The 14915-nt window shown below is 40.9% G+C and overlaps 1 protein-coding gene and 1 long non-coding RNA gene across 4 annotated transcripts; one reads left to right on the plus strand and one right to left on the minus strand.

Moving 5' to 3' along the window:
* Nucleotides 1–1088: 1088 nt before the first annotated feature.
* On the minus strand, nt 1089–11466 carry LOC102080448 (GTPase IMAP family member 8). 3 transcript variants are annotated; one of them, XM_019365405.2, is made up of 6 exons: nt 11381–11466; nt 9628–9680; nt 8135–8182; nt 6692–7306; nt 2970–4130; nt 1089–2881 (listed from the first exon to the last, which is right to left on the minus strand). In XM_019365405.2, exons 2-6 carry the CDS (start codon nt 9644–9646, stop codon nt 1320–1322), a joined length of 3405 nt encoding a protein of 1134 aa, XP_019220950.1. In that variant the 5' UTR covers nt 9647–9680; nt 11381–11466; the 3' UTR covers nt 1089–1319. The 3 variants fall into 3 exon arrangements, with proteins under 3 accessions (XP_019220950.1, XP_019220949.1, XP_019220951.1); XM_019365404.2 differs by having other exon boundaries at nt 9607–9680; XM_019365406.2 differs by lacking the exons at nt 9628–9680; nt 11381–11466 and adding an exon at nt 7662–7738 and having other exon boundaries at nt 8135–8153.
* Nucleotides 4138–5023, plus strand: LOC112841808 (uncharacterized). Its single transcript, XR_003213192.1, has 2 exons — nt 4138–4764; nt 4851–5023. It is a non-coding gene; the product is annotated as an uncharacterized LOC112841808 (long non-coding RNA).
* Nucleotides 11467–14915: the final 3449 nt, after the last annotated feature.

Raw genomic sequence — 14915 nt, forward strand, 5'->3', positions numbered from 1 at the left:
ACACTTTTTTCCGTCTGCTCACATCTCCAAAGTTTGTACACGTTGTCATTGACGTGGCTTCAACCATGTCAGCCACGCCGCTTTGCCAGCTAAAACACCGGTGTCGGCACATATTTACTTTAATTTCAATTCAGGTTAGAATTTTTTTTGTGCGCAACGCAGATTTTCTCTGCGCAGAGACCGTGCCAACAGTGTGCATGAAAAATTAGAGGGAACATTGCTTGTAACGTAATACTGTAATCCGATTACTTTTTTCAAGTAACGTTTAAAGTAAGGGATTACTATTGCAAAAAAAGGTAATTAGATTACCGTTACTTTCCCGTAGGAATGCTGCACTACTGCATTACTAAAATTGTGATTTTTTTGCGAGAGTGTCTCATGACAGTGACGTAAGCGTGTGCGGCGTTCGTGACAACAGCTGTGTGCAGATCAACAATGGATAATGTATTGAGTGCAGCAGAGCATGAGCGTGCAGCGTTTAAAGCGTGGAAGTACTGACCTTACTTTGAGTTTGATTCCGTAAAAAGTAACAAAAACATTAGTGTCTGCTGTTCACTGCGTGGGAAGAAAACTTCTTTTTACAGCGAAAAAAACCCTAAACGTCTGAGCAAGCACAGAGTGCGCTACGACATAATTCACAGACAAACTCGCGGATTCTTCCACTGACATGATGGCTGCGGCACACCTGCACCAGGACAAACCTCCGCCTACCCCACTCCTGCTTTACAGGTGAAAATAGAGCAACAGGACCGCTAGTCTTTGATTTTATTTATTTTCTGCTGTGTTTCACTTGCATCTATTTGAAAGACTGAGTGTAAACACACAAAAAAAATATTGTATTTTATGTGCTGGAATGTGCAGAAAATAGGTTTAAATGTTAAACAAATTTCTTCCAGTCAGAGAATGTTGCATATAATTAAATTTTTGCTTGATGCATAAAGTTAAAAGATTAAAACTAACAAAATAAGTTTTAAAAAGAGACATTTCCATTTGATTACATTTTGTATGATGGATTATGCAGAAAAAGTAGAATTGGGCTGAAAGATCTATCGCTTTATCTATTCAGGTTGTAAATCATGTTTTTAAAAAGCAACTAAGTAACTAATTACTTTTGAAAATAAGTAATCAGTAAAGTCACGGGATTACTTTTTGCGGGGAAGTAATCAGTAATTAGTTACTGATTACTTTTTTCAAGTAACTTGACCAACATTGGCCGTGATGAAAAAGCATGTGTAAAACATGCAGAACAACAAGTCTGCACATTTTTGATGTTTCTGTCCTCTAACAGTTAAAGAACAGCTGTAAAAGTGGATTTCACCTCATAAAATGCTGCAGGCTGACGCGTCCCTGATCTCTTCGTTCAAGATTTCTTGCATTAACTCATTTAGTTGATCTTTATGCATTTCCTGGAGGTCTTCAATCTCCTCTTCATTTGTCACAGATCTCATTTCTTTTTCATGTTTTTGCATTAAATTCTTGATCTTTTTCAGGTTTTCAGTCTTTTTCGTCACACGTCTCACTAAGTCATACATTTCCTTTTCGTGTTCCTCCCTCTGAGCCATTAATTTCTCCATGTGTTTCTTCTGGAATTCATTAAACTCTTCAGCCTGCTTTCTGGCTTCCTCTTCATGTTTCTTCTTTAGATCATCCAGAGTTTTCTTATGAATTTCCTCCAATCCTTTTATTTCCTGTTCTCTTCTTCTTTGATCCTCTTCTTTATTGATTTTTTCACATTTCAGCTTTTTGTTATAATCTTCCTGTAGTTTTTCAATTTTTTCTTTCTCTTCCTCTCGTCTTTTGTCTTCTTCTTGTCTTTGTTTGTCCCACCATTCTTTCTGTTCTTTCTCCCACTCCTCTTGTTTTCTTCTCATCTCTTCTCTGGCTTCTTCCAGTTTTCTGTCGACATTTTCTTTTGCCTCTTTTTCTGACTGAATTTGTTTGTCCAGCTTTTCAAGTTCTTTTTCAAATTCTTGTCGACGTCTTTCTTCTTCAGCTTCTTTTTCCCTTTTCTCCTTTTCCCTGATTTCCTGTTCCTGCTTTCTCTTCTCTTCTTCTTCTCTAATTTTATTTCTCATTTTTTCTAGATCCTTTTCTCTCTGTATTCTCTCCTTTTCTCTCTCTTCATCCATTCTTTTCTTCATAGCCTCGATTTCTTCCTTACGTTTTCTTTCAAATTCTGCCTTTTGTTCCTGAATCTGTTCTTCCTTCTTCTTTAAAATCTTTTGCATCTCCTTCCTTATCGCAGTTTCAGCCTCTTGCAGCATCTCATTGGTGTAAAAGCATCCTCCATTGTCCTTCACCATGGTGTCAATCTTTTTTATCAGCTCACTGACTTGTGTGCGGTTTTGTTTCTCAGAGTTATTAAACACATGGTATCTTCCTCCACAGTCAGAGATCAGTTTCTTAAAGGAACTGTGACATTTGTTCTTGATGTAATCATCAATAGACTCTCCCTGACGCTCCAGATCGTCTCCTCTGGTTAAAAGAACGATGGTGAACTTTTCAGAATTCTTCCCAAAGAATTTTTTGATGAGTTTCAGTGTCTCTTTCTCCTCTGCTGTGAATCTGCCAACCTGTATCACCACCAAGAAGACATGTGGTCCTGGAGCCAGGAGACTGACACATTTCACCAGCTCTTCTTGAACTTCTTCATTGGTCAAAGTTGTGTCAAACAGACCAGGAGTGTCGACGACAACAACAGGACGCCCGTCCACCTCACTCTTTGCTTTCTGACAGCATTGTGTGACCGACATTTGACTTGATTCAGCTTTAAACTCATCTGTTCCTAAAATGGTGTTTCCTGTAGAGCTCTTTCCACAGCCGGTCTTCCCAATCAGCACAATCCTGAGACAGTCTGAGTCCTGTTCTCCACCTTCATCAACTAAAACATGAAAACAATCAGAGTTAACACTTGTATACTGGATTAAAACTCTGGGTCATTGGAAAATATCACAATCTAAACTGCTTACCACTGACAAGTTTTAAGACTTTCTCCATTTGTGCGTGTAAAAATGTTGTAGTTGTATAACAGCACAGTTGTCCTGTAGACTGACTAATTTTGTCAACAATCTCAAACATCTCTGGGATCTGCTCTTTGTTCTTGACGTTAAGAACAACAGATCTTCCTCCACAGCTCTCACAGAGCTCCTGGATGTCTTCATTGTCCTTTAGAAAATTAACAACAGTTGGATCTGTAGGATCTGAGTCCACAGTGAACAGAATCATGGTGAAGTCATTGACTCGAGAGCTGAATGTGTCCTGGATGGTCTCTAACTCTCCCTTGTCTTCATCAGTGAGGGGAGCCACAGGTAGGACCAGGATGAAGGCATGGACACCCTCAGGATCACAGAGGGAGATACACTTGAGTGATTCCTCCATCACTGCCTCCTGAGGTTTTCCATACAAGGCAGGCAGCTCCACCAGGGAAACCCAACGTCCACACACCTCTCCCTGATGTTTAACACACTCTGATGAGTTGGAGACTGAATGAAGCTCAGTCTGACCTAAAATGGCCTTGGCTGCTGAAGTCTTCTCTGCTCCTCTCCTCCCACACAGAACCAGGTTCAGACTGGACTTCAGATTGGGTTTAGCCTCTTCTTTTAACATGAGATATTTCCCCCAGTTTTCACTCACTATCTCATTCATTTCTTCCATCAACTCTGAATATTCTGTAGCAGAACAATTTTTTTCAAACCAGTTCTGCCTTTGGTTGCAGTCTTCAATGAGCTTTTCCACTGAGTTATTGCCTTTCTCTTGTTTCTGTGTTATAATGACCATTGAGTGTTTAAGGGCATCTTGACCGAACAAGCTCAGGACCAAATTCAGAGTTTTTCTGTCCTCTTCAGTGAAATCAGAAGGTTTCACTAACAGCAGCAGAACGTTTGGTCCAGGAGGACAGAGACTCACACAGCTCTTCATCACTTCTAACAGAGTTTTCACAGACAGACTGAAGATGTCGGGGGTTTTGACCACTGTTAACGGTTTCCCTTTCCACTCTCCAGAGGCAGCGCGACATTGCTTTCCTCCAAGAACTTTAGGAATATTAAACTCTTTCTTTCTAATGATGATCTTTTCCAGGGATGATTTTTTGTCCTCACTTTTTCCAAACAGCATTATCCTGAGTTCATGTGCTGAAAAACAAAAAATGACAAAAGATAAAACTTGTAAATTACCTTTAAGATTGTGACACACACATTTTTATCACCCCAGTTTTACTACATTCTGTTACAGTGTTTGAAATATTAATAAGATCACCTGATTGGTTAAATACCAATGTTTACACCACCACCATTTACTTCTTTTTCTTAAAACAGCTGATGATTGCTCACGATAACAAGAAAACTGCAGATGCACTCTCTACTCACAGTGCACAACCAGTATCACCTTTTAATATTATCTGTGTCACGGATCCGGCTCTGGGGACTCGGGGTCCGTGGGCAGTGGGGACTAAGACGATTATTATTAGTAGTAGTATTATCATTATTAGGATTATTGTCTTTATTATTATTATTTGGTGTGTCGTCTGCACTGCCTCTGATCTCTGTCCTCATCTGTATGTAGGCAGGTTTGTGTGTGTTTGTGTGTTGCTGTTTTCTGTGGCCAAGTTACAGGCATCTTCAGGCCTGAGGGGCGTGGCCTGGCTTGAGGACTGGCCACACCCGAAGCCCTTGCCACACACCTGCTCCTCATCTGGGCTCGTTGGGGGAGCTATTTAGAGGAGTGATGGAGTTTCCACCGATGCTGGATTATTGCGTTTGACTTCACGTCAATCTTCAAACATAGTCAGAGAGTGTGAGTGTATGCCTGCTGGGATAAGGTGTGTAACGACTGCCTCTATTGTTTTCCCCCAGGAGGAATGTGGGACGAGAAGGAGCAGTGAGCACAGGGAGTGCAGGGACACTGGAGCAGAGAGCACTACACTAGGACTTTTCTGGGAGGAAGACACAACACGGGAGTCTGGGAAACTGGGGAATTTATTGTTGTTTACTTCACCACCTCTGTAAATAAACACTGTTGCACTGAAGAGCCCGGCGTTTGGGTCCTGTTTCCCCACCTCCCCACGGTCTGCCAACACAGACCGTGACAATCTGCCCCTCTGTGAATCGCCGCCTTATTGTGGTGGAGGGGCTTGTGTGTTCCAGGGATCCCAGGGGCTATGTTGTTGGGGGGCTTTTGCCACCTGGTTGTGTGTCCCATCACAAATTGGTCCTGGGCAAGGGACCAGACACTAAGCAATTTAGAAGACCCTTATGAGTACCAGAAGGGAACAGTTTACCCTGTCAGGCATCCGGTTACCTACATTTTGGAGCTAGGACTTCGGAGGGGACCTGAGGGAGAGTCTCCAGTGACTGGCCTTAGCCCATGGGGCCTGGCCGGGTGCAACCTGAAGAAGGAACATAGGTCCATCCTCATTTAGGCAACCCATCTTTAGACGCCATAGAGGTCGGGTGCAATGTGTGTCCTAAGACCGGAGACACTGGCAGACTGATCCCTGCTACAGAGACTGGCGACTTGAACATGGACTCTCACCTCTCTGGTGGGGAAGGAACCTGGGCTAGTGCATGAGGCCTGTGAATGCTTTGGTATTTGACCGGATAAGCTAGAGGAGTTGCCTAGAAAGAGCAAGGTCTGAGGTTCTCTGCTTAGGCTGCTGCCTCCAGAAACCAGAGTCTGGGGACAATGGGGAGAAAGTCATCCATCACTGTAGGTGAGGACACCGAGGCAGTTATACAACTCATTGGTGGTAGAGCCCCTGGGGTGGATGAGTTTTGCCCTGAGTTCGTGAAGGCTCTGGGTGTTGTAGGGCTGTCTTGGTTGACACACCTCTACAGGATCTCATTAAGAGCCTTTAGATTGGTAAGCCAGGGTGGCGGTTCTTATCCTCAAGAAGGTGGACACAAGAGGGTGCTCCAACTATACGGGGATCACATTCCTCAACCTCTCCAGGAAAGTCTATTCCACGAGGATGGAAAGGAAAGTCCATGCTTTAGTCAAAACTCGGATACAGAAGGAACAATGTGGTTGTAGTCCAAATCGTGGAACACTGGACCAGCTCTTTAGCTAACAGAGATATTTGAGGGTCCATGGAAGTTTGCCCAACTAGTCTACATGTGTTTTGTGGACTTGGAGAAGGCATTTGACCGTGTCCCTCAGAGTATTCTGTGAGAAGTTCTTTAGGGGTATGGAGTGTTTCACCTGTTGCAGCAAGCCATTTGATTCTTCTACAACCATTGCTAGAGCTGGGTCCACACTGCTGGCAACAAGTCAGACTCCTGGTGGGTGTTGGACTCCAGCAGGACTGCCCGTTGTCATTAATTCTGTTCATTATTTTTATGGACAGAATTTCTAGGTGCAGACAGTGGTGGAAGGCTTCCACTGTGTTGGCGTCAGAAATTCGTCTCTGCTTATTTTTTTCAGATGATGTGTTTCTCATCAGTTTGGCTCATCAGGTGGTGTCCTCCAGCTCACACTGCAACAGTTCACAGCCAAGTGTGAAGTGGCGAGAATGAAAATCAGCACCTCTAAATCAAAGGCCATGGTCCTCAGTTGGAAGAGGGTCTCCACCTTCTTTCAAACTGGAATCCTTCAAACCTGAACTGAAGTTGGAAAGTTCACAGCTAGATGCAGATGATCTGAACTTAAACCTGACCATCACATTATACTGTACAAAAAATACTGTTCCTAGACTCACCACCCCTTATAGGATCCAAGTTGGCAGGGACTTTTTCTTCCTCGTCTTGACTGGGTGAAACCGATGTTTCCTCACTGGAAACATCCTCCCCCATGCTCTTCTTCACCACTGTATCTACGGCTGCTAACAGCTGCTCTCGTTCCAGGTTCTTCTGCCACAACAATTTTTCTCTACATTTCTTGATTATGTCTCCTAACTGTGGATGCTGCAGATACTTTTCAATGGAACTTGAACTCTTGTCTTTGGGCATTATCAGAACCAGTGAACGATCAAATGATGGATCACCAAAGAGTTCAAGGACCATTTGTAGCCTCTGTCTGTGATCCTCAGTGAAGTCTGCAGGCTGGAGGACCAGCAGAAACACATGAGGTCCAGGAGCAGAGAGTCTCACACAGTTTTCAACTTGTTTCGTCAGATCTTCTGGGGAGATTTTAGGAGACAGCAGATCTGGAGTGTTGATGAGATCGATTTCTTTCCCCTTCAGCTCTCTTTTGACTCGCAGACAGAGGTCTGCTTTATCGTCAGAGGTGAACACAGTCGCTCCCAGTATGAAGTTCCCCACTGAGCTCCTCTTAGACCAGCTGTTCCCCAGCAGAACGACCCTCAGCTCAGACACTGAAAAATAAGTTCAGTTACTGAAACACTGCGTTTATTTTAAAAACGTTTTTAATTTATTCATGTATTTTTTGTAGAAACATAATATTCATGTCTCATTCTGTGGTCTTTTTAACCACATTTTCTTCTTCTTTTTTAAAAGAAATGAAACGATTATGCTCTTCAGTCCAAAACAGCTTTTTAAACATGTAGGAAACAAACGTTTGTCTGTTAATGTCTAATTAGATGTACATATTGGTAATAATTTAGATTTCAATTGTTACTGATAACGAAACACTTAAAATAATGGGGAATTTCACTTTACTTTAAAATCACATTTTAGTGTAATTTTCATGGTTAATTAGTGTTTTCCTACTTAATTAGTTTCTGCTGTTGCTTTAATCCACTGTAATAAAGCCCATGGTGGGCAGTCGGACCGCTGCAGTGTGGAGGCTGTAAACAGATTATTTGGATGGATTATTTCAACTGTAAATGGACTCGTGTGCAGATTCACTACCAACTAGTGATTTCCACAGTCACTGACCATTTTTACTCAGTTTCTTCATAAAATATAATATATATATAATATTTAAAATATAATATGTGAACAAAACAGAAATATACACCTTCATTTAATCTTCATTTAATCACTTTTTTCCATTCAATCCATTAAAGATTTTGACCTGTAACTACTGGACTCATAAATGAGCAGAAAATCAGGCTGCAGGATTTAATAGATGATTCATTCTCTTTTTAAATCAGAAAGTTCCTGGCATAACATTTCATACCTCTAATCCACCAGTTTCTCTTATTTTATTCATGATATGAAATGTTGTTAGTTTGACTTACAGTCCTCAAACTCTGAGCTGCTGTGTTCTGGTTTGTTGAAATCATCATCTGCAAAAATACAGAAACATGAATCAGTGTGCTCCAATTTATAATTTCAGCCTGAAATTGTCAGAGCTCACCACTGCTTACATCAGTACAAAATGAAAAATGATTGAAATTAAATCATCAATCATCATATTTCAATCAACTCATTATGTTCAGTGACGATAAGTAAATAAACACTGTGTATGTGTGTGTGTGTGTGTGTGTGTGTACATAATCATATACCGCGTGTCCCAAAACTCCCCGTTCACTTCCTTCTTTCGTTGCTTGGGTATCAACGTGTGAAAGCTTAGACTTTACAGTTCTTGTAAGACGATCACTCGCCTGGCTCGCCAACACTGAAGTGTTGTTTTTCAGTCCCTGACTGCAGTTCAATGTGAGTTTGAGAAACTTTATTGACGTCACATTGCTGCAGTGCATAACACAATTAACAGAATCCATAGCAAGTTTCTTGAAACAGGATTTGTTTTTGACAAATGAAGCAGCAGAAGGATGTTACTGATGAAAGCACCAAACTCCTGGAGCAGGCGTTCCTGCAAAGCCATCAAAGGTTCATCCGGAGGGCTGCACTCTAACTCAGCATCAACAAAAGCTCGATTCAGTGGATGCTTCAGAGAGGATAAAGCTCTACCTGTACCAGCTTCAGGTTGTTCGAAAACTGAAAGCATAAAATTATAATGCTGAGTGTAAATGTGTGAATCACTCCTGCAACCTCCGTCCCGGAAAAGTTCAGTGATGATTCTCTTCTCTCTGGTCGAAGCTGGTGGTTTAGTGTGCAGAGTCTGGCCTGCAGCGAGGTCAGGGAAGGGATGCTGTAAAACCTCTGAGAGGTTCATGTCCCAAGATGGCTGAAAGTTGAGCTGCTCATGAGGAGGTATACAGCTAATCTTCACAGTGTTGGAATGTGACGGCAAACCTAGCAAGTAAAGCTGCAACAACTTCTTTGTTGATGATAAATCATGAATAAACTCAGTTTGTTGTGTAATTTGTAGGAACTTGTGAAAGTATATAGAGACTCTTGGGACACCCTGTGAACACATTTAGAGTTCAAGCCAAGAGAAACTTTTTCTTTTTATCATCAAATCACAACAAAAGTCGCCTGAAGGCATCTAACACATCAGGCTGACTAAGAAGTTAATGTTCTGTTTGATTGAAATGAAACCTTGAAATCATAAAGTTTCATTTGGCGCTGATGTTTGTGCTGAACATAAATGTTTTTTATGTTTGTTTTTCAGAGAAAATTAATTCAACAGAAAGTGGAAAAACACTCAACACATTAATTTCTCTGTTTACAAAGCAGAGAATTATTATTATCATGATGTGTATTTTTTCTTCCAACAGGTGAACGGGTGTTAGAATCACAGTAAGTTACCAAAAGCCAACAGTGCCAACCAAGTTTCTCACTCCTGTCAGCAGGCTGCAGGTCTCACCTACAGTCTGTCTGGACTCACCAGGTGCTGCTGCTGCCATCACGTCACTGCTGAAAGTCCACCGACTGACTGACCTGGAGAGAGGAAAAGATGATTTTAAGCTCTCTTGTGCTAAACTTTCTTATACAGACACATGCACTATCATACAGTATGTCTTTGGATGAGCAGTGAATACTAAATACTTTAGACTGTGTCCCCACAACTCCAGAAAAACAATGGTCTGCACAGCTCAGATGCCAAAAACACAGTAAGCTGTTGTGCATCAATTATTTAATTATTATTTTGCATCTTTGATGTGTTTCTTTGGTCTGTTGTTCAGAATAATGCAGACAGTTAGCAAACGAAAGTCTTCTTCACAAGCACTGAAAACATTCATGCTAAAACTCTCCTCTGAAATCAAAATGAGCTTCTAAGCAGTCATTGTGTATTATAGGTTTCCTGTCATTTGTTTCATTTTTGAGTATCACTGAACTTTTCTTCTGCTTTTGTTTGTGTGAACGTGAACAAGAAATTTGATGTGAGTAGTTTCACAGTCTGTTAAAACGATGAACTAAAATGACCTTGTCCAAAACTTTAGAGGTGGAGCTGAAAAACTACGTAACAGAAATCACTGAAAGTGAAGAGAAATGCAGCAAGACAGCAAGAGCAAAGTAACGCTGACGTGAACAATCTGATTTCGGACAAAGTTTAAAAGATAAATGTTTGTATTTTACGTGGATTCAGAAGGTTATTAACACACCTACACAGAGTGAGACCATCAACGAGCCATTTAGAGAGGACTCAGAATTATCACAATAATTGATTTTATGAGCTAAAAATGAAAATTCAGACTGACTCAAACTTAAAAACATGTTATTACTAAACAATATTGGCGTTTTCTCAAAAATCAAAAGTGAACAGCATTGTATTAGCTCACTGAAACGCTCTTCTGGACTCAAACTAAGACCCTTGTTAATGTCACAGGTTACAGTACCAGCGTACATGTAACATGTAACATGTAAATTTAAGGATCTCTTCACAGTAAAGAGATTCTTATCCACTTCAAAAGTGGACTTTATTAGTTTGTTTTCATGTTGCCACTCATTAAGTCAGTCATTCCATAAAAATACACAAAATGTTCAAGGACAGTTTAAGGTTTAATAAACATTTGCAAGCAGAGCTGTTTATCTAAGCAGCAGATTGCACCAATCAGAGCCACAATAAGGACAGCTGCAAAAAAATTTGTACACTCAAAAATGGATTCTTATCCCTCACAAACATGCAGCAATAATTCTGAGTAAAATGCAGCTGAAATATGTAAAATCAAAGGTTTATTGATTTAATAAATATTAAATATTAAGGACAATAATCCTGGTATAAGGTGAATGTATATCAATCTAGTACATTTCACCAGATTTAACTTTTTATATTGTTCTTATGTAACAAATTTACATTGATTAATTACCCAAAGTCAGAGTTTGGGGCATAAATATTATTTTTGAGTGTGTCCACATCTCTCAGCCAGTCAGGAAAAATGCAAATGAGGTGGAAAACCTGATGCAATTAAAAGGAAGAAATGACAGAAACAAATGTAATGTCACAAATATTTTAGTTTAACCAAAGAGGAGGAAGCGAGAGAGTCACAGCAGCAGCAGTGTTTGCAGCAGAAACACTAAAAACGGCAAATAATTTAGATTCTATGAGAATAAAGAAGATGAAAAACTGACTGATCTCTATGAGTTTAAGGAGGTTGTGTGTGTGTGTGTGTGTGTGTGTGTGTGTGTGTGTGTGTTACCTGTTTGCCTCGATCCAACTTCACAGCTGAACACCTCTGCACGCTCTGAGACACAGCAGTGCTTCTTCTTTTGTGTGATTGTGTGTCTGATCACATGGTGTGCGTGCGTGCAGTGGGGGATAGTAATGGTGATCATGTTTTCTGTACTGTTGCCTAAATAAAAATCTTTTTTCTCTGTAAATGTTAGTAATTATTTTTTTGTTTTGAAAACAAAAGAGCAAATAAGAAATGTTCATAGAAAGAATAATTGATCATGAAGAACATTAATGAGGCCGAAGCTGAAGAAACACTTTTCTAAATAGAATCGACTAAAACAAAGATCAGAGGAAATAATAAAGAATATTTCAAACAATAATGATCTATACTTGAGACCTGAATATGTTTGTACACGTACATATTAAAGCAGGTAGCATTGCGAGGGTCTTTTCCTTTAAGAAATGAAATCATTATTTTTAAAGTGTACTTTGGTTTTACTCTGGTCGTCTTTATCCAGTATTTTATTTGTCCAAGTGTGACAAACATCACAAATCACGATGTATTAAACGCTTTTCACAGCACATCCACCCACTGGGTTTGAGGGGCAGCAGCAGTCTGCTCACCGCCTCCTCTGAAGAGCTCGCCTGACATTTGTGATGGAAAATCTTCAAATGATCATCAGCAAATCAAAGTTTTCCTTTTGTTATTTATTGAAAGCAAACAAATCAAAATCATCAACATATAAAAGTGCATCATATCAGACTCAACAAAGACTGAAGCAGAAACAGTGCTACAGCACTTCTGTCACCCCCACATCTGGATACGTCTCACTTCCTCCTGTTGACAGATGACACACCGTATGTGGTGAACAGTCCGCTGACTTTTCACCAAATAATAGAAGTGGCTTCTTTCTTACCGTAATGTTTCCACCTACAACTTCCTCTTTACCACAGGTATGTTACAGTAAACAAAATACATCAAACTTAATAAAAAACAATATCACAGAGAAACTATATTAATCCTGGAGGGAAATGTAGTTGTCATAACAGCAATAATATTCCTGACAACAAAGCAAATTTATAAAATGAAGCATAGAAATAGAAACATGTAGCCTCCACCTTCATCCCTAACACTCAGCAGGCTGGATCGTGTTAAAGGAACTTGAGAAGTCAAAGATCAATATACAAACTGTGGTGTTGGATCAATGCAGGGAGGAATAAACTCTCAGCATGCAGCAGATGTATAACTGCATCATCCACCCCAAATGAGGCTGGTATGCGAACCACAGAGGGTCATGACCTTCATGATACCAGAGATCAGTGCTACAGGCCTGCAGTCATTCAGTGCCACTGGGTGGGTCTCAGGCAGTGAGGAGCAGGCTCAGGCTACATCCACACTAGCCGGTATAATACCCTCCGCTATCTGAGTTTAATTGGTCACATGACTGCATCATATGACTAACATGCGTCATCGTTTCAGAAAGTCTCCATTTTCGCTGTCCAGACCGCGACGCGAAAGCACCGTTTTCAAATGTATGCGTTTTCCATCAGTGAAAACGCCGTCTTGGTGTGGACGGGAGAAAACGATGTGTTTTCAAATGAAAACACATTAGTGTGGACGTAGCCTCAGGTTGTAGAGGTGGTGCTGTAGTTCTCCACACAGCCTTCAGCACTCTGGGGCCGATGTCGTCAGGTTTAGCTGGTTTGCCCTTTTTGAGCTTTTCAACTATCTTCTCACCTGAGTGGGTGTGCTGGCTGGTCTGACTAACCGGGGGCGTGGTGGTATCTGGGGCTGTGATACAGGGTGGCATGGAGGGGGATGGAGGTCAGAGTGATGGGGGTTTGCTGGAGGAATGTGGAGGTCTCACTGGAGTACAGATGGTGTGATGTGATGATGTTTGAGCAGGAGGAGGCGGAGTTAAACCTGTTGTTTTAACTCGTTTGCTCTATGCATATCCCCCACAGTTTCACCCCCACCTTCAGTGATTTTTCTCAGCCCTCTCCTCACGTCCCTGTAATCTCTGCTCCAACTTCCTTCTGTGGTATCAAGTCTTTGTAAAACCAAGTAGTTTTAAAATCTTCAAAAACTAAGAAAGCAGAGTAGCTGCTCTGTAATTGAATACATTTTATTTCCATATTTGTATATAAGTTTTCTGTCTTATTTATATACTGTTATTTACTTATGGTCTATATTATTCTTATAAATATGCCTGTGTTTGAAGCACTGACTGCAGACTCTTATGTTATTTAACCATGTCATGTATTTCATTTCTATTAACTCCTCTAATTAAAGGGGAACGATGGCCCGTGATTTATACCCTCCTTTCTTGTTCTTTGCACCCCCAGCTGGTCGTAGCAGATGCCCGCCCCTCTCGCAGCCTGGTTCTGCCAGAGGTTTCCTCCTCCTAAAAGTGAGGTTTTCCTTCCCACTGTCACGAACTGATTGCTCAAATGTGATCATCTGATTCTTGGATTTTTTTCTTACAAGATAAAGTGTTTTGAGGTGACTGTTGCTGTGAATTGGAGCTTTCTAAATTAAATTAATTGAATTTCTCTTTGGGAGCACAATGATTAAAAACAAAAGAAAAGCAGTGCACATCCAACTCTAAGTGCATCTTATCAAAGCCAGACTACTTCCTTCACACACCCATCCCACATGTGGCTATGGCTCATGTCCTCATGATCACAGCGTGCACCACACAACAGAAGTGGCTTCTTTCTTACAGTAATGTTTTCACCCACAGCTTCCTGTTTAACACAGGTATGAAATGTCAAATGTTTTGTGTACATGTTTAGTCTACAACACAATACAAAAGACATAAAACCCATTGTTTCTACTGTGCAGCAACAACAGTGCATAAACGTCTTTGAGCTGAGGAGAGCAGCAGCTCAACTTCTGGGAGAGGATTGTTGTCCCATCCTTGTCTAATGCAGTTTAGCATCATCCTGCTGAAACATGAAGGACTTCCCTTAAAATACTTTTCTAGATGGGAGCATATACTGCTCTAAAAGCTGTAGATACCTTTCAGTATTGACGGTGACTTTCCAGACGTGTACGCTGCCAATCCCATAGACGCAGACTCCCCCTCATACCATCAGAGATGCGGGCTTTGAACTGAGCACTGATAAAATGCTCTGATCCTTGATTCTCTTTAATACTGCGCAAAATCACAAAAACAGTCACCTAAAGGCCCTTTATATTGTAAGGTAGACCCTACAATAATAAAAAGCACACTGACAAAACCCAACAATCATATGACCCCCTATGAGCAAGCACTTTGATGACAGTGGGAAGGAAAAACTCCCTTTTAACGGGAAGAAACCTCCGGCAGAACCAGGCTCAGGGAGGGGCGGGGCCATCTGCTGTGATTGGTTGGGGTGAGAGAAGGAAGACAGGATAACAGGCAGTGTTGGGGAGTAACAGAATACATGTACCGCCGTTACGTATTTAAAATACAAAATATGAGTAACTGTATTCCGTTACAGTTACCGTTTAAAAAGGTGGTATTCAGAATACAGTTACTTTGTTGAAATACATGGATTACACGGTGGTATTTTCC

This window comes from Oreochromis niloticus, linkage group LG12, assembly GCF_001858045.2.
Source record: "Oreochromis niloticus isolate F11D_XX linkage group LG12, O_niloticus_UMD_NMBU, whole genome shotgun sequence".
NCBI classification, from domain to species: domain Eukaryota; kingdom Metazoa; phylum Chordata; class Actinopteri; order Cichliformes; family Cichlidae; genus Oreochromis; species Oreochromis niloticus.